The sequence below is a fragment of the Lissotriton vulgaris genome, chromosome 7, assembly GCF_964263255.1.
Source record: "Lissotriton vulgaris chromosome 7, aLisVul1.2, whole genome shotgun sequence".
NCBI classification, from domain to species: domain Eukaryota; kingdom Metazoa; phylum Chordata; class Amphibia; order Caudata; family Salamandridae; genus Lissotriton; species Lissotriton vulgaris.
The window spans coordinates 221,155,189-221,182,184 of NC_141695.1; the positions used below are offsets into that span (position 1 = coordinate 221,155,189).

The 26,996-nt window shown below is 49.0% G+C and overlaps 1 protein-coding gene across 1 annotated transcript in view; it reads left to right on the plus strand.

The window, feature by feature from the left end:
* The window catches only part of NPHS1 (NPHS1 adhesion molecule, nephrin), a 269,434-nt gene that overhangs the window by 221,360 nt on the left and 21,078 nt on the right, over positions 1–26,996 (plus strand). Inside the window, exon 25 of the mRNA XM_086929995.1 lies at positions 26,334–26,361. Within this exon, the coding sequence (XP_086786121.1) occupies positions 26,334–26,361 (28 nt within the window). The remainder of the gene's footprint in view (positions 1–26,333; positions 26,362–26,996) is intronic.

Consider the following 26,996-nt stretch of genomic DNA (forward strand, 5'->3'; position numbering starts at 1 on the left):
GATTTGTTTACACTTTTAGGAGGCGGTTTGTGATCTGCAGAAACATGTATTGCTGTTTAAGACCATTATATGCTGGTCAAAGGCAACATTTGGTGGTGGTTGAGAGCAGGATTGGACTGGCCTTCAAGGCAATCAGGCAGTGCTTGACGGGCTAGTTTTTCGGGTCAGTGTGTGGGTCGGTTTTCTAGCAGTTTTGGGCCTTTTTGATGGTCTCCTGGGGCAGGTTAGTGTAGGTTTAGTGTTGATTTTCATGTTAAAACAAACATTGTTCAAATCCATAAAGTTTTCCATACATTGCAAACACTTCTTCAGCGCGTCTTTACAAGCTGAAAATGCCCCCAATTTGCAAACAGGGGTCCCATCTAATTCAGTAAATTGGAGCAACTTTTATTTTGGTCCCCGCACGTAATTTCTTTCCTAGTCCGACCCTGGTAGTACTATAAGGCCCACTTCTTAGTAATTGATCCATGAAAAGGCACATTTTCTCTGCCAATGGTCCACAGTCCTGACCCACAGCACTGCCTGGTGTTTGACCGCGTGAGCCCCCACGTATCTCTGTCAGTGCAACAACTCAGTGAGCTCTAAAACTATTGACCTAAATTAGATCGTCCTAACACGCACACACTCCATCATGCACCATAGATCCCCCTTCCCCTTCCTCCACCTCTCGATGTTTGCATGTAAATGTAAATGTCCAGTATTTGTAAAGCGCAAACAATTACCCAAAGGTATCAAGGTGCTGGGGGCCCTCGGGAAGATTAAAAGCAAGTTATTGCCCAGAGTCACATGTTGCTGGGCTGATCTGCCACCGTCACCGGGGATCGAACCGTGAACCCCAGGGTTCCGGCTTCAGGTGCCCTGGCCGCTGTGCCACACATCTTCGATGTCCGGGTACAAAACAGGGTTCAGGTTCTCTTAGTTGAGTGCATCAAGGCCAGTCGCCCTACGACCTATCAATCAAGCCTTTCTTTGTACTGTCCTGCAATTGCTACTGCTTGTGACCTGCTGCTGGCCCTGTTCTGAGTGAAGCTGCTCGACTCTTGCTACATGACTGTTCTGGTCTCTTGTGAGTGATTCCTATTGTTAGCATGTCACATATCTAGGGCTCGAGTCGGGGTACCACGCGGGTGGACGGCGTCCCCTAACTTATTTTACCGGTGGGACGCCGTCCCCCCTGCCAAACAGCTGGACTTCACTCTTTGGCCTCTGGAACGAGGAGCTCAGCACCTGTTGTGATGTCACTTCCTGCTGTAACGTCACTTCCGGTGACAACGTCCCCCCACTTCTTTTTTTACGACTTGTGCCCTGCACATATTTGAGCTCTGTTGTGCCTCAATGGAGCAATGGAGCAATGCAGCCATGCAGCCATCTTGGAAACAAACCAGCCTGATGGCCTGTATCCTAGACACATACCCCGGGCTGTGGCTGCACCATTGCTGGGGAACAGGCAGGCAAGCCTGATGTTTCGGAGTCCAGTCCTTGCACAGTCACATATGCAGGGGTGTAGCTACCATTGGGGCAACAGGTGCAGCGGCCTAAGCGGCCCAGTGAACCCCCATTACTGCTGTATATTTTACTACTCCCAACAGCAGTGATAGGCGTCAGTGGCGCGCAACATCCTTGCTACACAACTACACACACAGCCTGAGTGGTGCTACCCAGACACCCCACAATGCCTTTAGGCTTTCACCTTGAGCCATCACCTCTAGCCTTCTCCCTCATCTCACTACCTGAGAGCAGGCTAGGGGACTTGAATGCATTGGGCTGTACTTGGGGTTAAAGTAAACCTCTGTCTGCAATCAACTGCAGTGGCAATTTGTTTTTGCTCAGTATGGATAATTAGGCTGACATGTCATATGCCTGGGCTTGGGTTAACCCCATTCTTCCCTCTGGATGTGCCCCAGACTGCTAAGAGGAACCATGCTCTGCTAGTCCTGAAGCAGAGATTGCACTTTGCTGGAGTAACACCACACTGTAGTGGCACACACAGGACTCTCCTGGTGGAAGCTGGCACTGCTGGGGTAAAGTTCTGTGAAGGGAGAAAGGTAGCACTACTGGATAAAGGCACATCAGTTGAGTCTTGATGAATGATGCAGACTCAGGTGAGGCCCTTTAGCGCTGGCAGAAACTGCAGTAGAAGGCGCGCGCTGCTAGGGACATACAGCACTGGCAGGACACTGCTAGTGTTTGCTCAGACAATTGGAGTCCTTCTGCACTGGCTGGAGGAAGCTCACTTAGCTTCTGACCTTGGATTCCGAAAGGCCACTGTTGTTCACACAGCTGGTGGGGGCTCTCACTGCTAGGATTTAAAAGCACTGGCAGGACTCTGTTGTATGCTGGAGTATGCTCCCAGTGGTGGGGTCCTTTAGCTCTGGATGGACCTGCTGTATGAGGCTTACACAGCTTGGGACCTGTAGCACTGTGTGGACACTGTTGTTGGAGGTTCACACTGGTGGGGGCCTTCAGCGCTGGATGCAATTGCTGGAGGAGGCTTCCAATAGTAAGGACCTATAGCACCACTGGTAGGACACTGTTAGGGGATGCCCCTGGTGGCAGCATCTGCTGGAGGAGGCACCCAGTGGTACGGACCAACAGTACTGGAAGGGCACTGTTATTGGATGATCCTGGTGGCAGCAACTGCTGGAGTAGGCTTGCACTGCTGGCCTGCTGTCCTCTAACAGGACACTATAGCACAGGTAGTCTAAAGTGAATGAGCTATTTTGGACATTATGAATGCGTTCAACCTCCCTCAATTAATACATCAGTCCACTCATAATTGTGGGCACATTCTGGATGCTAACTTTTCCAATAATCACTTCATTTCTGTTAAAGAGTTTCTTCCACTTACATGGTCCGACCATAAAGCAGTTCTTTTTTAACTGACAGTCTCCCACCCTAATCAAATCAGGAATGGATGCGGCTTGGCCAACTGCCAACGGGAATGGCCGCACGGTAGTCAAGCTCCATCGCGCCACTCCCGAAAAATCCCATAAATACTGATTTTACCCGGCCGAATCATCTCCACAAGGGGATTGCTGAGTGCTTTGGCTGCTGCCCGAGGTGCGGGCAAATTTTGGGGCTGATGGAGACAACTGTCCAGTGGTGGCTCCATACACCGGCTCCACCTGAAGCGGTCTCGCCGGGCGGAAGTGTCGCCGCGTGGCGTAGGCGCGCTACGCAACACCACGGATGAGGCCTGACCCGCGTGTGGGCCAGAAAGACCATACGGGCGAATCTAACATCCTGACACTATTCCACCGCCCCGGAGCCTACTAGAGGGATAAGAGAGCAGGCTGGTGCAGACTGTGGTGGAGAACATCTCAACGCTGCCCTAAGCTGTCCCCCTGTGCCACCATCTTGAGTACGTCGAAGCCAAAGTTGTGGTGAGGGACCGGAGCCCCCCGGTTGAGTCTAGGGGCACTTCCTAGCATGGCATCGACAAGGGGTTGGAGGGCCACGTGCCAAAGCCAACAGGCCGAATGGGTGACCCCACAGCAGGCAGCGGTGAGTAGCGGTTGCTCCCTAGCCCTGCACCCTCACCCTTCTCACGGAGCTGAGATGGCAAAGGGCTGCAGTGGAAGAACAGCGACGCAAGCCAAGCTGGAAAAGTTTGCATGCTAGGAATCTCAGGAGGGAAGGGTAGGCACTACAGGAGACCAGGGTGAGGACTCGGAGCCATCGTACAAATATCTCCTGGCGACAATCACCACTATACGGACCTCTCTTGAAACCCGAATAGACACTATATCCACCGAAATTACCCTATTGAGAGAGGACATGAGGAAAATGGGAACTGGGTGAGCACAGTCGAGACCATAACCGCTGAACTGATGACAGTCACAACCCTCCTCAAGACGCAGGTTGCTGACCTGCCCAATTCTCAGGAGGCAATGGCAATACAACGCGATGACTATGAAGGCAGAATGCGGCGCACTAATGTCTGCTTTCTTGGTATTCCAGAGCGGGTGGAGGGGCCGTCTCCTAACCTGTTTGTCGAGGAGCTGAAATTGCAGGGTCTCTAACCAAGGGGCCTGTCCAAATGCTTCTCCATTGAACAAGCCCATCGGGTGCATGGGGGTAAACGGAAACCAGGAGCCCCTCCCCGTCCACTTCTGGCCTGAGTTTTTAATTTCTGCGAGCATGATGTGATTCGGCAATCTGCAAGAGCTGGCTCCACATTGACAATCAAAAACAACAAAGTTTCATTCTTCCAGGACTTCACCTTGAGGGTCAAGGGATCAAATATGCCATGTTTTTCCCGGCGACGCTTTGAATTCAATCCGATGAAAAACTGTGGTTCTTAAACAGGCCGTAGGACGCTTAGGACTTGCTGGACGGTTGGCGCACAGTTGGTAAGAAACCAAACAAATCCACACCTACGGCGGGAGGTACCAGCGAGTGGCGCCACCCTCTGATTCGGAAACTAGGAGTTCTCCGGGATGATAGTGAACATTGGACTACTCATGGGGCTGGTTTGTGCTCTTTCAGTCTCGCTTGGGCTGCAGAGACTTTCGAAAAGTGGTGTTCTTGACATGCTGTGTATTTAATATAGTGCCCTATTGTGTTATTTGAGGGACATATTAGTGTGCCTTTGATCCTCCGATATCCAAGGATGACGGACAATCAGGAGCTGTAATTTTGTGATTATATATTATTTAGTTTAATGCAATACAAAATATTTCACACCTGTGGGCTTTTAGGCTGGGGTTGATATCGGATATTTGATTTTACGTTTGCTGCTATAGGGAGTGGGGTTGTACACATTCCCGAAGTTGGTGAGGGTGGGCGACAGGCACTCTGCAAGTTGGGGGTGGCGGGCCATTTTTGACGGGGAGACAGGGAGGGGGAGGGGTTTCATTCTGGAAGAAAGGGGGGGTGTTGTTTGTGATATTTGTTCTATGTTTTGCGTCGTTACTCCAAAACAGTTGGTTCTGCAAAGTCACCAATGTGTTCACCACAATTAGTTCACCTATAGTTCAATTTAGCTGCCTCTGGACACCAAAACTACTCTGCGATGTAATGGAGGGAGGGCCCGAGGACCCCCTGTTAGAAGAGCTCACATGGCTGTACACATCGATGATCATAAATAGGACTGATGACTCAGGGCCGAACACTTAGTTTGACCAAGTGGAATGTCAATGGCCTGGGGGGCATGATTAAGAGGGGTATAGTATTACAGTACATTAAAATGGCAGGAGCTTGACATAGTGAGGCTGCAAAAGACACACTTGATCGGAAACTCCTGTGAGGCCTTGAATAGAAAAGGCTACAAAATGATAGTTCACTCCGGATTCACCTCGGGCTCCAGGGGGTGGAGATTCTCATCCGAAAGGGCTGTCCATATATTGTCCATAATATCTGGACGGACGCTCAGGTTAGGTGCACAGCACTCACGGGCTCCTGGGAAGGGCGTGTTCTCAATGTCGTCTCTGTCTATGCTCCCGCAGGATTACAACGACTGACATTACGTGACTAAGGCACCTTGCTGTTGGAACTGCCCCATGGGGTGCTAGTATTAAGGGGGGACTTTAACCTCACAATGGACAGTTCTCGTGACTGACTACCGCCCCGGGAGTACGCATCGAGAGGCTGCCAACTTTCTGAGTTTGCTAATGCACTGAGAGTCCTGGACATAAGGAGATGGCTTAACCCACTACACACGCATTTCACATTTCAATCTGGGGCGCATTGTAGCCATTCCTGTATATACTACATATTTAAACACGCTCATGAGATTCAAGCCTTCATGAGCTCGAGCCGCTCTCCAGTCCTCATGACTTTTGGCATACAACAGATAAGACGCCCCGGTACCAATAAAATACAACAGTGGATTCTAAAGATACCTCAGATCAAAGAGGCTCTCTGGAAGGATACCGAACTATATTTTGCAGAGAACATGGGTTCCATCGGCTCGGCGGTGATGATATGGGGAGCTTTCGTAGCAGTCATAAGGGGCAGGGCGTTGTCGTTAATCGCATGTTATGGGGCTGAGCGTAATAAGAGGGTGGCAGAGCTAGAGGCAGACATGTTGAAATTGGAGGATGTAGTTACGCGAGCCCCCAATCAAGCTGACCAACATAGCCTCACAATCAAACAACAGGATTATAGACAACTTCTTCTAGAAGAAGCCACAATGCGATCTTTGGCTTCCCGGCACAGGATCTATGAGCAGGGTGAACGAACAGGTAAACTCCTTGCGTGGCTGAAACCCAAGGAGCAGGATGCCAGATGGGTCTGTGCGATAGCCGGCCCAGATGGAACACTTGTCACTGACCCTCAATTGATTGTTGACACCTTCGCATCTTATTTTGAGGAAGTCTATAAGGTTCCACAGACATCTCAGGCCCTGATGTCAGCCGACTTACTGGTGACTATTAATGTGGCCAGTGTCTCCTCACAGGGAAGGGAGGCCCTTAGAGGCGGACATCACGGAGACGGAGATCCAAAAGGCCATACAGGATGTTTGATCTGGCAAGGTGATGGGTCCAAACAGGCTCCCAATCGAGCTTTTTAAACCCATGACAACAATACTAGCTCTCCATCTGCTGAATCTATATACCAAATGTTTTAAATCAGGCCTTCTTCCAGTGGATATTCGCACGGCCGCTATAGTAGTCATCCACAAACCAAATAAACCGATAGAAGACTGAAAATCATTTTGCACAATCTCCCTCTTAACTGTCGAGGCCAAGATCCTGGCTAAACTTCTGGCCAATTGGGTCCTTCCTTATGTCATCGACCTGGTCCACCCGGATCAGTCCAGATTTATCCTGGGGAGAAATACGGCCCGAAATCTGCGCAAGGTGCATGGGGTCTTTGGTAGGATCCATACTATTGAAGAAGATGCGACCATGTTATCCTTAGATGCCACCATGGCGTTAGATACCATAGAGTGCGACTTTCTCTTTGCAGTGTTAGCCCAAATGGGATTCGGACCCAAATTGATAAACTGGTTAAGGCTCCTGTATACACAACCCATTGAGCACGTCGTTGTCAATAATCACAGCTCAGCCGTTTTTTCCCTTCACCGGGGCACGAGACAGGGGTGTCTTTTGTCGCCATTGTTATTTGCCCTGGTGTTAGAGCCTCTTGCGCTTTGCGTTAGGAGAGATCCGGGGATACGGGGGATCAAATAGATGGCTGACCATGAGGACCGCATCTCGTTGTACGCGAATGATATCCTCTTATATCTGGCATGTCCAGCTCAATCTCTGCGACAGGTGGTACACATTTTTCATATTTTTGGGGCCCAATATGGCTACAGGATAAACTGGTCCAAATCCCAAATGTATGCGCTATGGGGCACTCCCCCATCTAATCCTAGGGGCTATGAGATTCCAGTAGCCATGGGAGGTTTCCGCTACCTGGGCATTTTTGTAACTCCTGACGTTGATCTCTTCTATGAACGTAACCTGCTCGGACTTTTCCAATGTTTAAAATCTGATGCTGTGCACCGGCGATCTCTCCCACTTACTCTCTTAGGACATGCATCTCTGTTTAAGATGCTTGTACTCCAACGTTTCCTTTACGTGTTCCAAAACACTCCCAATCCTATCCCAGACTCCTTTTTCTCCCAAAACGATAGCTGTTGTGGGCCTCTTATGGGAAGACCGTACACCACGAATTGCAATGTTTAAGCTAACAATGGGCTGGTACGACTATACTATCAGGCCTCCCAGGTAATTCCAATCAATAGATGGGTGTTTGACCCGCATGACGGGCCTAATTTCCGAACAGACCACTGGCTTATAGGTAGATCCGGCTATAACAAAGTGCTTTACACCAATCCCCGTAAACTTAATTTAACCGGTCCCATGGCCTGCACAGTAGACTTGGCACGTGGTGAGCAGAAAATTGGGATGGAACAGAAGCCTGACTAAGGCAACGCCACTGTGGGAGCCGGACATCCTGGGACGCCTCGGTTGATGCCCAGGATTTGACGAATGGGACACAATTGGGATGTCCATGGTTGGGGACATGTGGGTTAAAGGAAAGATGGTCTTATTCACTGACCTCCAGACGAAGTATCAATTGGCACAATCCGAGACCTTTAGATACCTGCAGATTAGCATGCAATTACTCCCGCCCTGTCAAAGGACATCCCTCTCCCCCACTCTTCCCCCCTGGAGGACAAGTTATTACTGGACCCCATGGATCACAAGGCCATATCGCTCACATATAAGAAACTGGTAAATAACTGTGTAGACCCGATGCTGAAAGTGAGGGTGGGCTGGGAAACTGACTCGGCGGCATGTAGGATGACGACAGGCGAGACGCTCTGGCGTCCCCCAAAGAGGTGGCCATTCCAATGCGCCTGCGGCTCATTCAGTTGAAAATTCTCCATCGCATCTATTTTGGTGCGATGCTCCTATTTAGAGTGGGTAGGTGCCCTGATCCCCTCTGTCTTAGAAATTGTAACCAAGTGGGTACCTTTCTACACATATTATGGTACTGTCCCCATATTCAGTATTATCTGGATAAGATTATCCGCCAACTTGAGAGGACATGTGACAAGCCCTTAAAGGCGACTCCACTGCTCTTCCTTCTTAACATCTGGGGAGTGAATGACCTCTCCCAGGCAGAACAGAACTGGGCATCAATGGGCTTTATAATTGCAAAACGCAACATAGCACAAAAATGGGGGGGTGAATGGGCAAAAGACATGGACACAGCCATGGTAGCGGAGAAGACGGTGTTCAAGGGATGGGGTTACCCCAGGAAGTGGGATCTTAAATGAGGGAAGTGGAATAAATACAGAGGAAATATCTGCATCTCCCCTACTGTGGAGCTGCAGAGAGAACGTCAAACCTTGATGACCCAGTTGACAGCAGAAATGGGGTCCGCTCCTCCTGATACTTAGCAGACGAATTAACGCCAGGTGTAGGTCATTCAATATGTCAAGTTATGTAACCTTATTCTTTAACAATCTGATTTGTAACTGGCTGGCTTTGAACGGGGGCAGTGAACTACAATATTCCTTGCTCACCTCAGGTGTGAAAGTTAACCTAACAGAACCATGGGCGAGAAATGCAATAATGTTTTTTATGTATACCATGTACCGATGCAATGTTGTTGGAAAACAAATAAAAAGTTAAAAATAAAAAAATCAGGAAAGTAGATTCCAATCATTTGCCATTTTAGCTCCGGTCAGAAACCAATTTCGATATTATGAAACAACACCTATCACAGCCAACATTTCTCCAGATGCCTGATCCGAATCAGGCCACAGCTGCCTATACCAATTGGCTTCACTCGGGAATCTCTAAAGCAGTTCCAAAAAAATGTGGTAGCATACACAAACACAATCAATCCGCACCTTGGTATACAGACGCTTTTCGTCTTCAAAAACAGAAATGCAGGAACCTGGAAAGAATATGGAGCTCAAACTATAACCTTTCGGACAAACTAATGTATAACCATTCCCTAGCCAACTATAAAGCAGCCATCACCAAGGAAAAGATGGCCTTTTTTACACAACAAATAGAAGCGTCTAAGAACTCTGCCAGAGAACTCTCTCGGGTCACAAACAAACTCACTAAGGTCCCTGAGACTAAAGGTAACAACATCAGTCAATCTCTCTGCGAGGAAATAGCTTCTCTTTTTCGCAACAAAGTTGAACAAATCCGCATCCAGTTCTCTGCCTCCAGTAACATCGACCTTAGCGTTAGGCCCATAACAGTCCAAGCTTCGACCAGTCTAAGTCCCCTTCTAAGCTCTACCAATTTTCATCTACTACTACTGCAGATGTTCCTAATTTAGTTAACTCTGCAAAGTCAGGATCACCTTATGACCCATGTCCCCCCTCTATATTAAAACAGATTCCGGTTCTGATTGCCTCATTATTTAGCCAAAATCTTTAATTGGATGTTCTGCACCTGTATTTTTCCTGATCTATGGAAAATAGCCTCTATCCTGCCACTTCTTAACAAACCAAACCTAGACCCAGATAATCCAGCAAATTACCATCCGATTTCTAGGTTACCATTCCCAGCCAAAATAGTGGAAATACTGATCAACACACAATTAACCCCTTTAGCGCGCCGCAAATTCAGTCCCAGTGCGGACGTTCCATTGCGCGGGCGGGATCGGAACGTTCAGCGGACGTGCGCAGCAATAGCGAGGTAGTGCACGCGACGTTCGCCGCACTTAAGGGGTTAACACAGTTTATTCAGGAAAATCATCTGTAGGATCCTTCCCAATTCGGCTTCACGACCGAACATAGTACTGAGACTGCATTAATAAAAACCACAGATGAATTAAGAACTATTTTGGACAAGGGATGCTCCGCAGCACTTATTCTCCTTGATTTGTCGGCGGCCTTTGATACGGTTGTTCATGCAACCCTTGTCGGCTGTCTAAAAAAGTGGGCATCGCTGATAAAGCCCTGGTCCTACTCCAATCATTCCTAACAGACAGAAGTCATTCAGTTATGCTGGAGAAATTTTCATCCAACTCATTCTCTCTTCCGTGTGGGGACCCACAGGGATCCTCCCTAAGCCCTCTGCTCTTCCCCATTTATGTTTCAGAACTGGTCTCTCTGATTCTATTGTTTGGATTTTCCCCTTCATCCTTTGCAGACAATACTCAAATCGTGGTTTCGGCCTCTAATAATACAGAAGACACTATCTCTCAATTTCACAACTGTATGAGAGCTGTTAATGACTGGATGAGAAAGCATTGCCTTAAATTAAACAAAGAGAAAAAGGAGGTGCTACGTTTTGGTAATAACCCTCAGTTCTGGAGCCCAGCATGCTGGCCAGCAGAGTTGGGAACTCTCCCACCTCCAGTCCAAAAGGCTAAAAACGTAGGAATACCATAAACGACAAACTGAACTAACTTTAATAAGCATATTAGTTCAGTTGTCTCCTCCTGCTTTAACACTCTGAGAATTATCAGGACGATTCTGCCGTATGTCCCTCCCACTTCCAGAAAAACAGTAATTTCCTTAATAATACAGACAAAGCTAGATTACTGTAGGTGACTTTTTCTTAAACTCCAATGACAATATGTGAAGAAACTCCAACGCATGCAGAATGCGACAGCTAGGCTCATTTTTGATCTTCCGGTTTCAGCCTTCATTAAAGAACTTCACTGGCTCTCAGTGAACAATCGCATTCAATTTAAGGCAGTATGCCTTACCTATAAAGCCTTGCATGACTGTGGTCCTAGCTGCCTTAAACAGTCCCTCTCCTGGTACATACCTAATAGAAACCTACGATCAAAAAACTCCTTGACGGTCTCTCACCCTAGTGTTAAGACACTCAAATGGGGAGGCAGCTGCTTTTCCTCTGAAGCCCCAGCCCTCTGGAACAGTCTGCCTTTAAATATAATAATGCAAAAACAACAGGTGATGGACCGAATGTGGATCAATGTCACACACTCACCCCAGTCCAAAGATCTGGGCCCAAATCCATCGTTTTTTTGCACTCCACACCACCCTGGGTTAGACAATGGCGATATGCAAATCAGCTCTGACCCTGTGCCCCATGGGAACAGTCCAGTCCGAACTACAAAAGCCATGTCCTTCCCAGAACGGAATCAAGCATCCGAGGACCGGACCGGTTTCGAGGCAACACCTCTCATCAGCCCGGCCAACTAGACTCCAGTGGTGTGGAGTGCCCGGGACCCACGTCTGGGCATCCCCAGCGCACCTAGGGCGGAACATGCAAAAACAACAGGTGATGGACCGAATGTGGATCAATGTCACACACTCACCCCAGTCCAAAGATCTGGGCCCAAATCCATCGTTTTATTGCACTCCACACCACCCTGGGTTAGACAATGGCGATATGCAAATCAGCTCTGACCCTGTGCCCCATGGGAACAGTCCAGTCCGAACTACAAAAGCCATGTCCTTCCCAGAACGGAATCAAGCATCCGAGGACCGGACCGGTTTCGAGGCAACACCTCTCATCAGCCCGGCCAGCTCGACTCCAGTGGTGTGGAGTGCCCGGGACCCACGTCTGGGCATCCCCAGCGCACCTAATGCGGAACATGCAAAAACAACAGGTGATGGACCGAATGTGGATCAATGTGTCACACACTCACCCCAGTCCAAAGATCTGGGTCCAAATCCATCGTTTTTTTGCACTCCACACCACCCTGGGTTAGACAATGGCGATATGCAAATCAGCTCTGACCCTGTGCCCCATGGGAACAGTCCAGTCCGAACTACAAAAGCCATGTCCTTCCCAGAACGGAATCAAGCATCCGAGGACCGGACCGGTTTCGAGGCAACACCTCTCATCAGCCCGGCCAGCTCGACTCCAGTGGTGTGGAGTGCCCGGGACCCACGTCTGGGCATCCCCAGCGCACCTAGGGCGGAACATGCAAAAACAACAGGTGATGGACCGAATGTGGATCAATGTCACACACTCACCCCAGTCCAAAGATCTGGGCCCAAATCCATCGTTTTATTGCACTCCACACCACCCTGGGTTAGACAATGGCGATATGCAAATCAGCTCTGACCCTGTGCCCCATGGGAACAGTCCAGTCCGAACTACAAAAGCCATGTCCTTCCCAGAACAGAATCAAGCATCCGAGGACCGGACCGGTTTCGAGGCAACACCTCTCATCAGCCCGGCCAGCTCGACTCCAGTGGTGTGGAGTGCCCGGGACCCACGTCTGGGCATCCCCAGCGCACCTAGGGCGGAACATGCAAAAACAACAGGTGATGGACCGAATGTGGATCAATGTCACACACTCACCCCAGTCCAAAGATCTGGGCCCAAATCCATCGTTTTTTTGCACTCCACACCACCCTGGGTTAGACAATGGCGATATGCAAATCAGCTCTGACCCTGTGCCCCATGGGAACAGTCCAGTCCGAACTACAAAAGCCATGTCCTTCCCAGAACGGAATCAAGCATCCGAGGACCGGACCGGTTTCGAGGCAACACCTCTCATCAGCCCGGCCAGCTCGACTCCAGTGGTGTGGAGTGCCCGGGACCCACGTCTGGGCATCCCCAGCGCACCTAGGGCGGAACATGCAAAAACAACAGGTGATGGACCGAATGTGGATCAATGTGTCACACACTCACCCCAGTCCAAAGATCTGGGCCCAAATCCATCGTTTTTTTGCACTCCACACCACCCTGGGTTAGACAATGGCGATATGCAAATCAGCTCTGACCCTGTGCCCCATGGGAACAGTCCAGTCCGAACTACAAAAGCCATGTCCTTCACAGAACGGAATCAAGCATCCGAGGACCGGACCGGTTTCGAGGCAACACCTCTCATCAGCCCGGCCAGCTCGACTCCAGTGGTGTGGAGTGCCCGGGACCCACGTCTGGGCATCCCCAGCGCACCTAGGGCGGAACATGCAAAAACAACAGGTGATGGACCGAATGTGGATCAATGTCACACACTCACCCCAGTCCAAAGATCTGGGCCCAAATCCATCGTTTTATTGCACTCCACACCACCCTGGGTTAGACAATGGCGATATGCAAATCAGCTCTGACCCTGTGCCCCATGGGAACAGTCCAGTCCGAACTACAAAAGCCATGTCCTTCCCAGAACGGAATCAAGCATCTGAGGACCGGACCGGTTTCGAGGCAACACCTCTCATCAGCCCGGCCAGCTCGACTCCAGTGGTGTGGAGTGCCCGGGACCCACGTCTGGGCATCCACAGCGCACCTAGGGCGGAACATGCAAAAACAACAGGTGATGGACCGAATGTGGATCAATGTCACACACTCACCCCAGTCCAAAGATCTGGGCCCAAATCCATCGTTTTTTTGCACTCCACACCACCCTGGGTTAGACAATGGCGATATGCAAATCAGCTCTGACCCTGTGCCCCATGGGAACAGTCCAGTCCGAACTACAAAAGCCATGTCCTTCCCAGAACGGAATCAAGCATCCGAGGACCGGACCGGTTTCGAGGCAACACCTCTCATCAGCCCGGCCAGCTCGACTCCAGTGGTGTGGAGTGCCCCGGACCCACGTCTGGGCATCCCCAGCGCACCTAGGGCGGAACATGCAAAAACAACAGGTGATGGACCGAATGTGGATCAATGTCACACACTCACCCCAGTCCAAAGACCTGGGCCCAAATCCATCGTTTTTTTGCACTCCACACCACCCTGGGTTAGACAATGGCGATATGCAAATCAGCTCTGACCCTGTGCCCCATGGGAACAGTCCAGTCCGAACTACAAAAGCCATGTCCTTCCCAGAACGGAATCAAGCATCCGAGGACCGGACCGGTTTCGAGGCAACACCTCTCATCAGCCCGGCCAGCTCGACTCCAGTGGTGTGGAGTGCCCGGGACCCACGTCTGGGCATCCCCAGCGCACCTAGGGCGGAACATGCAAAAACAACAGGTGATGGACCGAATGTGGATCAATGTCACACACTCACCCCAGTCCAAAGATCTGGGCCCAAATCCATCGTTTTTTTGCACTCCACACCACCCTGGGTTAGACAATGGCGATATGCAAATCAGCTCTGACCCTGTGCCCCATGGGAACAGTCCAGTCCGAACTACAAAAGCCATATCCTTCCCAGAACGGAATCAAGCATCTGAGGACCGGACCGGTTTCGAGGCAACACCTCTCATCAGCCCGGCCAGCTCGACTCCAGTGGTGTGGAGTGCCCGGGACCCACGTCTGGGCATCCCCAGCGCACCTAGGGCGGAACATGCAAAAACAACAGGTGACAGCTTGATTCCGGTCTGGGAAAGATATGGCTGTGTAGTTCGGACTGGACTGTTCCCATGGGGCACATGGTCAGAGCTGATTTGCATAAAGCCATTATCTAACCCAGGGTGGTGTGGAGTGCAAAAAACGATGGATTTAGGCCCAGATCCTTGTACTGGGGTGAATGTAAGACATTGATCTACATTCTGTCCATCAAATTGTTTTTTGTAATTTTCTCCCTGAGTGTACTGGGGTAGCTCAGACGTGGGTCCCAGAGCCTCCACACCACTGGAGTCAAGCTAGCCGGGCTGATGAGAGGTGTTACCTCGAAACCGGTCCGGTCCTCGGATGCTTGATTCCGGTCTGGGAAAGATATGGCTGTGTAGTTCGGACTGGACTGTTCCCATGGGGCACAGGGTCAGAGCTGATTTGCATAAAGCCATTATCTAACCCAGGGTGGTGTGGAGTGCAAAAAACGATGGATTTAGGCCCAGATCCTTGTACTGGGGTGAATGTAAGACATTGATCTACATTCTGTCCATCAAATTGTTTTTTGTAATTTTCTCCCTGAGTGTACTGGGGTAGCTCAGACATGGGTCCCAGAGCCTCCACACCACTGGAGTCAAGCTAGCCGGGCTGATGAGAGGTGTTACCTCGAAACCGGTCCGGTCCTCGGATGCTTGATTCCGGTCTGGGAAAGATATGGCTGTGTAGTTCGGACTGGACTGTTCCCATGGGGCACAGGGTCAGAGCTGATTTGCATAAAGCCATTATCTAACCCAGGGTGGTGTGGAGTGCAAAAAACGATGGATTTAGGCCCAGATCCTTGTACTGGGCTGAATGTAAGACATTGATCTACATTCTGTCCATCAAATTGTTTTTTGTAATTTTCTCCCTGAGTGTACTGGGGTAGCTCAGACGTGGGTCCCAGAGCCTCCACACCACTGGAGTCAAGCTAGCCGGGCTGATGAGAGGTGTTACCTCGAAACCGGTCCGGTCCTCGGATGCTTGATTCCGGTCTGGGAAAGATATGGCTGTGTAGTTCGGACTGGACTGTTCCCATGGGGCACAGGGTCAGAGCTGATTTGCATAAAGCCATTATCTAACCCAGGGTGGTGTGGAGTGCAGAAAACGATGGATTTAGGCCCAGATCCTTGTACTGGGGTGAATGTAAGACATTGATCTACATTCTGTCCATCAAATTGTTTTTTGTAATTTTCTCCCTGAGTGTACTGGGGTAGCTCAGACGTGGGTCCCAGAGCCTCCACACCACTGGAGTCAAGCTAGCCGGGCTGATGAGAGGTGTTACCTCGAAACCGCTCCGGTCCTCGGATGCTTGATTCGGTCTGGGAAAGATATGGCTGTGTAGTTCGGACTGGACTGTTCCCATGGGGCACAGGGTCAGAGCTGATTTGCATAAAGCCATTATCTAACCCAGGGTGGTGTGGAGTGCAAAAAACGATGGATTTAGGCCCAGATCCTTGTACTGGGGTGAATGTAAGACATTGATCTACATTCTGTCCATCAAATTGTTTTTTGTAATTTTCTCCCTGAGTGTACTGGGGTAGCTCAGACGTGGGTCCCAGAGCCTCCACACCACTGGAGTCAAGCTAGCCGGGCTGATGAGAGGTGTTACCTCGAAACCGGTCCGGTCCTCGGATGCTTGATTCCGGTCTGGGAAAGATATGGCTGTGTAGTTCAGACTGGACTGTTCCCATGGGGCACAGGGTCAGAGCTGATTTGCATAAAGCCATTATCTAACCCAGGGTGGTGTGGAGTGCAAAAAACGATGGATTTAGGCCCAGATCTTTGTACTGGGGTGAATGTAAGACATTGATCTACATTCTGTCCATCAAATTGTTTTTTGTAATTTTCTCCCTGAGTGTACTGGGGTAGCTCAGACGTGGGTCCCAGAGCCTCCACACCACTGGAGTCAAGCTAGCCGGGCTGATGAGAGGTGTTACCTCGAAACCGGTCCGGTCCTCGGATGCTTGATTCCGGTCTGGGAAAGATATGGCTGTGTAGTTCGGACTGGACTGTTCCCATGGGGCACAGGGTCAGAGCTGATTTGCATAAAGCCATTATCTAACCCAGGGTGGTGTGGAGTGCAAAAAACGATGGATTTAGGCCCAGATCCTTGTACTGGGGTGAATGTAAGACATTGATCTACATTCTGTCCATCAAATTGTTTTTTGTAATTTTCTCCCTGAGTGTACTGGGGTAGCTCAGACGTGGGTCCCAGAGCCTCCACACCACTGGAGTCAAGCTAGCCGGGCTGATGAGAGGTGTTACCTCGAAACCGGTCCGGTCCTCGGATGCTTGATTCCGGTCTGGGAAAGATATGGCTGTGTAGTTCGGACTGGACTGTTCCCATGGGGCACAGGGTCAGAGCTGATTTGCATAAAGCCATTATCTAACCCAGGGTGGTGTGGAGTGCAAAAAACGATGGATTTAGGCCCAGATCCTTGTACTGGGGTGAATGTAAGACATTGATCTACATTCTGTCCATCAAATTGTTTTTTGTAATTTTCTCCCTGAGTGTACTGGGGTAGCTCAGACGTGGGTCCCAGAGCCTCCACACCACTGGAGTCAAGCTAGCCGGGCTGATGAGAGGTGTTACCTCGAAACCGGTCCGGTCCTCGGATGCTTGATTCCGGTCTGGGAAAGATATGGCTGTGTAGTTCGGACTGGACTGTTCCCATGGGGCACAGGGTCAGAGCTGATTTGCATAAAGCCATTATCTAACCCAGGGTGGTGTGGAGTGCAAAAAACGATGGATTTAGGCCCAGATCCTTGTACTGGGGTGAATGTAAGACATTGATCTACATTCTGTCCATCAAATTGTTTTTTGTAATTTTCTCCCTGAGTGTACTGGGGTAGCTCAGACGTGGGTCCCAGAGCCTCCACACCACTGGAGTCAAGCTAGCCGGGCTGATGAGAGGTGTTACCTCGAAACCGGTCCGGTCCTCGGATGCTTGATTCCGGTCTGGGAAAGATATGGCTGTGTAGTTCGGACTGGACTGTTCCCATGGGGCACAGGGTCAGAGCTGATTTGCATAAAGCCATTATCTAACCCAGGGTGGTGTGGAGTGCAAAAAACGATGGATTTAGGCCCAGATCTTTGTACTGGGGTGAATGTAAGACATTGATCTACATTCTGTCCATCAAATTGTTTTTTGTAATTTTCTCCCTGAGTGTACTGGGGTAGCTCAGACGTGGGTCCCAGAGCCTCCACACCACTGGAGTCAAGCTAGCCGGGCTGATGAGAGGTGTTACCTCGAAACCGGTCCGGTCCTCGGATGCTTGATTCCGGTCTGGGAAAGATATGGCTGTGTAGTTCGGACTGGACTGCTCCCATGGGGCACAGGGTCAGAGCTGATTTGTATAAAGCCATTATCTAACCCAGGGTGGTGTGGAGTGCAAAAAACGATGTATTTAGGCCCAGATCCTTGTACTGGGGTGAATGTAAGACATTGATCTACATTCTGTCCATCAAATTGTTTTTTGTAATTTTCTCCCTGAGTGTACTGGGGTAGCTCAGACGTGGGTCCCAGAGCCTCCACACCACTGGAGTCAAGCTAGCCGGGCTGATGAGAGGTGTTACCTCGAAACCGGTCCGGTCCTCGGATGCTTGATTCCGGTCTGGGAAAGATATGGCTGTGTAGTTCGGACTGGACTGTTCCCATGGGGCACAGGGTCAGAGCTGATTTGCATAAAGCCATTATCTAACCCAGGGTGGTGTGGAGTGCAAAAAACAATGGATTTAGGCCCAGATCCTTGTACTTGGGTGAATGTAAGACATTGATCTACATTCTGTCCATCAAATTGTTTTTTGTAATTTTCTCCCTGAGTGTACTGGGGTAGCTCAGACGTGGGTCCCAGAGCCTCCACACCACTGGAGTCAAGCTAGCCGGGCTGATGAGAGGTGTTACCTCGAAACCGGTCCGGTCCTCGGATGCTTGATTCCGGTCTGGGAAAGATATGGCTGTGTAGTTCGGACTGGACTGTTCCCATGGGGCACAGGATCAGAGCTGATTTGCATAAAGCCATTATCTAACCCAGGGTGGTGTGGAGTGCAAAAAACGATGGATTTAGGCCCAGATCCTTGTACTGGGGTGAATGTAAGACATTGATCTACATTCTGTCCATCAAATTGTTTTTTGTAATTTTCTCCCTGAGTGTACTGGGGTAGCTCAGACGTGGGTCCCAGAGCCTCCACACCACTGGAGTCAAGTTAGCCGGGCTGATGAGAGGTGTTACCTCGAAACCGGTCCGGTCCTCGGATGCTTGATTCCGGTCTGGGAAAGATATGGCTGTGTAGTTCGGACTGGACTGTTCCCATGGGGCACAGGGTCAGAGCTGATTTGCATAAAGCCATTATCTAACCCAGGGTGGTGTGGAGTGCACAAAACGATGGATTTAGGCCCAGATCCTTGTACTGGGGTGAATGTAAGACATTGATCTACATTCTGTCCATCAAATTGTTTTTTGTAATTTTCTCCCTGAGTGTACTGGGGTAGCTCAGACGTGGGTCCCAGAGCCTCCAAACCACTGGAGTCAAGCTAGCCGGGCTGATGAGAGGTGTTACCTCGAAACCGGTCCGGTCCTCGGATGCTTGATTCCGGTCTGGGAAAGATATGGCTGTGTAGTTCGGACTGGACTGTTCCCATGGGGCACAGGGTCAGAGCTGATTTGCATAAAGCCATTATCTAACCCAGGGTGGTGTGGAGTGCAAAAAACGATGGATTTAGGCCCAGATCCTTGTACTGGGGTGAATGTAAGACATTGATCTACATTCTGTCCATCAAATTGTTTTTTTTTAAATATATTAAAGCAACTCCCACAATATTGAATTTTAGGAAACAAATCAAAACCTGGCTCTTTAACCTCTAGTTTCCCTCTGCTCTTACCTTACTGATATTTCCAATCCAGCGCCAAGACATCCTTGGGTATTCGAGCGCTTTATAAACATTTTAACATAACATAACATGGTCCATAGCAATTCTTCTTTTCTAATACATGATTTTTTATTTTGTACATTTCCAAATCTTGATAAATACAAACAACAGAAGCAACCAACACATGTTTCATCCTTTGGACTTTTTCAAGGCTATAAGTCTTTCCTCAGACATTTCCAAGTCTTGATAAATACAAACAGAAGCAGCTGAAACGTGTTTCGTTCTTTGGACTTTTTCATGGCTTGAAGTCTTGTCAGAACAATGCAGTAATGAGCAAGGTGGCAATTTCCAAGTTGCAACCTCCCAAAAATGGAAAAAATCGACCTGGAAGAGAATGTAGTTCATTCACTTCGGATTACCCTTTCTAATTTATCCTTACTTTACAGACTTCTTGTGTGTGCTTCGATACTTATTATTGTATAATTTCAGCCAAGGGTAATGCTCTAGGGAGTTGTGCACCCCAGGTGGCTGGGTGCCCTGCACCACAATAGCGCCTCCAGTGTAGACTAGTGTTGAGTTATTACTATATACCTGACTTTAGTCAATTGATGTGCGATTTTTGCTTGGCATAGCCGCCAACTGTTTGTGTTGATACTCTAGCAGGATACTGTTGTGGAATGCTCACACTAGTGGGACCCTTTAGTGCTGGCAGGCCTGGCTGGAAGCAGCATGCAGCACAGGGGTCACATAGCAGAGAGGGCACTGGTGGATAAACCTTAGTCTGTGATTTTTTGCAGTAACAGGGAACTCCTAGACGATTCTCGCACCAAGAAAATGTATTTCGGGTAGAGCCCATAAAACACACAAAACAACCATACAGTAATAGAAAAAAAGGAATATTTAAAAAGAAAAAACAGTAATAATCGTCACAAGCCACCTCCTGTCGGCTGGTAACCAGGCACTGTGGTCACCATCTCGCTATGTGTGGGAAATTCCAGTGTCTGCAGAGCAATTTTTTAATTCTGGTCCCCCTGTGGCTATAAATCGGAAAAACAGCCATTTACATCTTAGGGCGATATATGCTGCACAAAGGAATACAAAATGTGCCTTGTCTTCAACGACATAATTGCAAATTGGAGGACTACAAAGTAAAGGAGAAGGAAACGTGCCCCATTCAGAGATAAAATGGTTCAGTAGCAAAATGACAGTCCTAAATTTGAGTTGAACCTCTGTAGGAAACTGGGTTTTGTTGCAGTAGTCCCCCCACTTTTTGCCTCGCATTTGATGCGACTTTGACTTTAGGGCACTGGGTTACTGCTACCCAAGGCCCCAGTGCCATGGTTCTTTCTCCAAAACAAGACAACTGGTTACTTAATCCCCAAATGACCAGGCCTTTAGCACCTCTGTAAGTCCGTAGTAAGTGGTACCTCTGGTACCTAGGGCATAGCTACTAAAGAGGGTGCCTAAGAGCTACAGTGTATCTTGTGCCACTCTAAGGGACCCAGCACCAAACTCATACAGACTTCAGGTTGTGTGCCAAGGTGCTCTAAAAAGTGAAAAGACGACATAACACACACTTGCGTGCCATGTCCCTTAATACTGCATGTACTATTAGTTAGTCACCCTACAGCAGGCTAACAGCCCTATGGCAGGGTGCATTATATTACATGTGAGGACATATCTGCATGAGCAGATATGCCCCAATGCTGGCCGTTTCAATATCTGACAGTAAAAGTGAACAGGGATGCCATCTTAAAGTATGTGCTGTGCACTGGTCAAAACGAGTTTCCCAGCTACATAATGGGTTCACTGAAACGTGTGGTGTTTGTTATCAAACACCTGGTATCAATAAACCTGCATTGACTTCAATGATGGACTTAATAATAAATGCATACTGAAGGTACCCCCTGAACTCTACTAGCCTCCTGTCGTGTTGGCTGACTGGCCCAGTCCAGCCTGTCACCACAGACGAGTTTCTGACCTCCTAGAAGGTGAGAGCTCTGCTCTCAGAGGACAGAATCAATGCCTGCTATGGAGAGAGGTATTATCACCACCTCCTCCCGGAAGGCTGGTAAATCAGCATATCAAGGCAGGGGGTTTCAAATACCTCTGCTGCCTTTAATATGCAACCCAAGGCTTCCCCAGACAAGGGAGATGCTACCTCCTGCTCTAGGCCCATATGGCCCCCAGAACAGGTGGAAACATTTGCTATGCAGGAGGTGTGTTGTACTGCCAGGCTGGACACACTTCTAGGGTGAACAGACCGAAGTGAACATAAAGTTAGGAATTACACCATCTTGTGTGTGGTGGAATTATGAATGGCACAGGATGATGCCCACTCCCCCAGGAGGTGGTCATCAAGGGGGTGTAATGACCCCAGGAGTAAATTTCCCATTGACTACTACCCCTCAGTCCTCTTAACACCCCTAAATTGAGTATTTAGGGGACCCACTGATACCAAGACCTCAGATTTTGCTGGACACAAAGAAGGAGCGGGCAAAGAAGACTTCTGAACCGAGAAGCACGACTGACGTGACGCCAACCCTGCCAGCCTGCCTGCTGCACCGACCCTCGTTGACCAACCGAATCATCCTGCTACTGAGCAGACTCCAAGAAACCTTGCGGGCTGACAGTGCTTTGCCAATTGCCAAAGAAACTCCCTTTAGGTAGAGGAGCTACACCCCTGCAGTCTCAGGTACAAAATAAGCAACACCTGCTACCCAAACCTGCCGCCTACGGGGACTACAGGTGCAGCAGCTGCCCAGGAAGAGGTAGCATTGCTCCCACAAGTCAAATCTATCTTCCCTCCAACTGTGGGGAATCCAGGACCGACCAGATCTGCATAGTACAAATCCCTGGGGTACTGGACTCCTTGCAGCAGCCATGGCTTAATATGCCCAGACCAGACACCAACACTGAGGAAGACTGACCTGCACATCAAGGTACTTCAGGAACAGTAAGACCCACATCAAGTGTGGCCCATCTGTCCTGTATGCCCCCTTGCATCAGAAAGAAATACCTAGATTGAGTCTGTGACCTCTGCCTCCCGATGCCTCAAAGCACCTATGTACCCACGCTCCAGAGCTCGAGTCAAACAGAGGTGACAGGGCCAACGGTGTCCCCAGACCCGCAACAGGGAGGCCCACACTTGAGTTTGCCCAGACTGGACTTCCAGTAGCCGCCTGCAGCCTTTTTCTGCAGGTCTCCTCCAACCGCAAGAAACTCTAGCACAGGATCTGACACCAAAAGACACCACTGTACCCAAGTCCCAAAGCTCGAGGAGAAGTGGGTGAATGGTGTCCCTGGGTGCCCACTGGACTCAAGGGTTAAGCTCCCCTTTAGGTTCCTCAAACTGGTGCCCCAGTTCCTGCTTGCAGCTTCTTTATAACTGGACCGTTCTCCCATTGATGTGAATGGGACACCCAACACTGTGACACACCTCTGTACGCGGACCCAGAGCACCCTGTCTTGACCTGTTGGTGTTGCCTTCGACCTGCCAACCTCCTCACAATCCCATCAACCACCACCGCCAACCACACGCTCACCACAAGAGACAAACTCAGCACACCAAACACAACCGCTCATGAACTTCATCCACTCAAGCGCATCCACTGACTCCTGCCCCACTGACTTTTCAAACTCGGAAGTGGAGACTATAGCTGCCAACTCATCACCATCCTCAACACCTCGATAACCATAGCCACCTTTCCCAATGCTTGGAAACACGCGAAGGTCAAACCCCTCCTCAATAAACCTTCTGCAGACCCCAGTGAGCTCCAGAACTACCTTCCGATCTCGCTGCTCAAGTTCCCCGCCAAATACCTGGAGAAGGGCATCAACCTTCAACTCACCGAACACCTGGAGAGAAACAACCTACTGGACCTTTCCCATTCAGGTTTCATAGCCAACCACGGCACAGAGACAGCTGTGATCACCGCAACGATATACACACCCTACTCGATAGAGGAGAATCAGCCTCCCTGATCCTGCTTTACCTCTACCCAGCCTTTGACACTGTCTCCCACCAAACATTCACCAATCAACTGTGCCAGTTTAGCATCACGGACGATGCACTCAGATGGATGGCATCCTTTCTCACAGGACACACCCAGAGAGTCTGCCTCCCCCCTTCACATCCCAAGCCAAACACACCATCTGTGGCATCCTCCGAGGCTCATCCCTCATCCCAACCCTCTTCAATGTCTACATGACATCCCTTGCAGACGTCAGCAGATCACACATCAACATCATCTCCGACACCCAGCTCGTTCTCAGCCGACCCCAACTCGACAAGGAACAACTTCTAAAGCTGTATGAATAACGTCTCAGGCTGGATGAAGGACAACTGCCAGAAGCTCAACATGGATGAAATTGAAGTTCTGATCTTCTGCAAACACACCACCCTCTGGAACAACTCCTGGTGACCTTCGGAACTCAGACCCTCCCCCCGGCCAAAAGAGCATACCCACAACCTTTGCATCATCCTCAACAGCAAACTGTCCTGGAAACATCAGGTCAACGCTGTCTCCTCAGCCTGCTTCCACATGCTCCGCATGCTCCGCAAAATTTAAGTGCCTCCCCATCAGAACCACGAAGACGGCGATGCATGCCCTTATCACCAGTCCACTGGACTACAGCAACATACTCTATGCAGGCACCACCCCAAACTCCAGCAGAGACTCCAGACTATCCAAAATGCAGCCACCAGACTGATCCTCAAATTGCCCAAGAGAACTCACATCTGTCCATTTCTGAAAACGATAACAATTTATAATTCAAAAAGTACGTACCTGATTTCGTTGATGTTGGTATCTAGATTCATATAAAAGTATGTGTTATTTTTATAAATTGGTGTCGGATTTCTTTATTGAGTGTGTCTCACATATAGCCTTTGTGTGTGCAATAAAAGGCTTAGCACTACCTTCTGATATGCCTAACTGCTCGCCCACAATACCACAAAAGAGATCATTTGGATTATCATATGTATCTACCCCTACCCAAATAAAAACCCTTCCCTCAATTGAGACATTTAAAAAGGCTCTTAAAACCTGCCTTTTCAAGAGGGCTTACCAATGAGAGAAGGCTGTAGAATGGGGGATTCTGCTGCTATATTTCACTTAGGCGCTTTGACGCCCATTGGGCTAAGTTCGTGCATGATAAGATTCGGTTCATTCATTCATTCATTCATTCATACACAAACAATAAAGTACCACCTAGGCAAGGATCATCATTAATGCACTGGATAAGTTCCTCAACCACCTAATTTATATGCAAGGTGTTAACTTGGGGGACCAAAGTGCATCCTGGATGGACACCTTTCTTCACCACCAAAAGGCTGCACATTTTCGAATGTAGTTCCTCAGACACATTTGTTGTCATGGAGCTGAATCAGGATGTTTAGGAAATCCAGGGGGCATCCATCTCCCGAAGATAATTCCATAGTAGGTGCCTTGTGATACTGTTAAATGCGGAACGAAGGTCCACAAATACAACCTACAATGGAGCTCTCTTTAGTTTGACAAGTTATTCTAAAATTAATGTTTGAAAACATAAACAATGGTGCCTATCTTTTTTTTTAACCCTGCCTGGTTTGATTTAGTTGGTGTTGACTTATCTCTCAAGCCTAGACAATATTGCTGGAAAATAGTTTTTAATGAATCAGGCCTAATTGGTAGGATCACATCTAATGTCCTTTTAAAAAATTGGTGCTATCACTACCCGAAGCCACGTTGGTGGTATTGCATTCCCTCCTAATATGGCATTAAAAAGAAAAAACATATAGCGGTCCTATAAAAGAAGGTCTGATTTGTACAGATCCGCAAATACTTTGACGGTACCAGGGGAATGATCCCTCTTTAGTTTGATAATAGCAGCCAACAATTTTATTTAATGTTAACAGCTCAGGTTCTGCAGGCTCTCCACCATCCTGGGATTTAAACCATTCTTTGAGGGTGCTGTGGAGTCTGAGAACAGCCCTGATGAATAGGCAAGGCAGCACTCTTCAGCGATGAGAACTTATTGGTTGGCAGAGTAATGTTTCCTACTTTGGACAATAGAATGCCAAATAGTGTAGGGGTTTTTAAAATGGCAGCTTTCAGAGGAACCTTTCATTTTGAAAGCTCCCAGTGTTTATTAGGTCCTTGTACTTTGCTCTGCTATGTATAATAGCATCTCTGTCATTGTTTTGTAAAGCCTTAAGTAGCAGTCACGTTGCATATCTACAGTTTCTATCAAATCACAAATGCTTTTTTAAATCTTGAGTTTGAAGGATGCACAAGAGGTCTAGAGAGCAGTTCAGAATATGTTGCAGAAAATAGACATATTAATTTTCAGGAAGCCAAAACATTATTCATTGTATCATTTGTTGGGTTGACAATAGATTTAGATTGCACCAGTTCCCACTTTATTCTTCTCCTGTTGGACGTAATATGTGTATCAGTGCTGTAAATGGTACCCACAGGTTTCCCAGTCAACAAGATGAAAGCTTGGGGTGACAGATGTAGAGCTGACGGGTGATGGTCACTTTTTCACACCGCAGGAGGGACCTTCCCGAGGACTCTCATTCTTCTGGGGTATTTTACTTTGGACAGGGCACTGCTGGAGGATGACCTCCCATGAATGGTGTGGCACCGGTGGGGGCTTACACTGCTAAGTTCATATAGTCCTCTAATGGCATTGCTGTACCGGGCACTGTTGGATGGGGTCATACTGTGGGGTTCAGACATCACTCTCAATGCAGAGGAGCTAACAGTGCTGGGTATAACTAGCTATATTTTTTTGTTTCTTTCAGTAGGCGAAGAAGTGACGAAAGCAGAGAGGTAAGACTTCTGCGGTGTGGTGATATGTGAGGGACATGGGAGCTCTAGGATCTGCCATAAGAAGGTCTTGTAGAGCAAGAGTAACATCTACAAGGATTGCATTAACATGTTTTGTTGGGTAGAATGAGGGAAGTGTGGGGCTTTTTGGTACAGAAGTGGGGAGTGGAGTGGATGCTTCATTGGATGAGGTTGGGTGGTGGATGGGTCTGTTGAAAGCAGCCAGCAGCATGCTTGGGTTAGCAGAGGTTGCACAATTTGCTAATCTACGGCACTGATTTCAGTTGCATTAGCATCAGTTGGACTGAGGCGGCTTGCATCAAGGGGTTGCTGCGATGGCTGTGCTAGCAGGGGCGGCCTTAGGCATGTGCAAGCTGTGCACCTGCACAGGGCCACCAAACCCCAGGGGCCATAACACCAATATATATCCTTAATATAATAATCCTCTGAGAATGGATACATATTTGTGTGGCGGCCCCTGGCAGGGATTTGTTGGCCTCTGGCTCTGTTCAATTTCCACACCCTGACCCCCCAGTCCGGGGGGCTCAGTCAGGGGTCCAGTCCGGGGCCCCCTACCTATGCTGCCTGCCCAGGGCCGCCATGAGCCTAGAGCCGCCCCTGGTGCTAGTTGGTGGGTT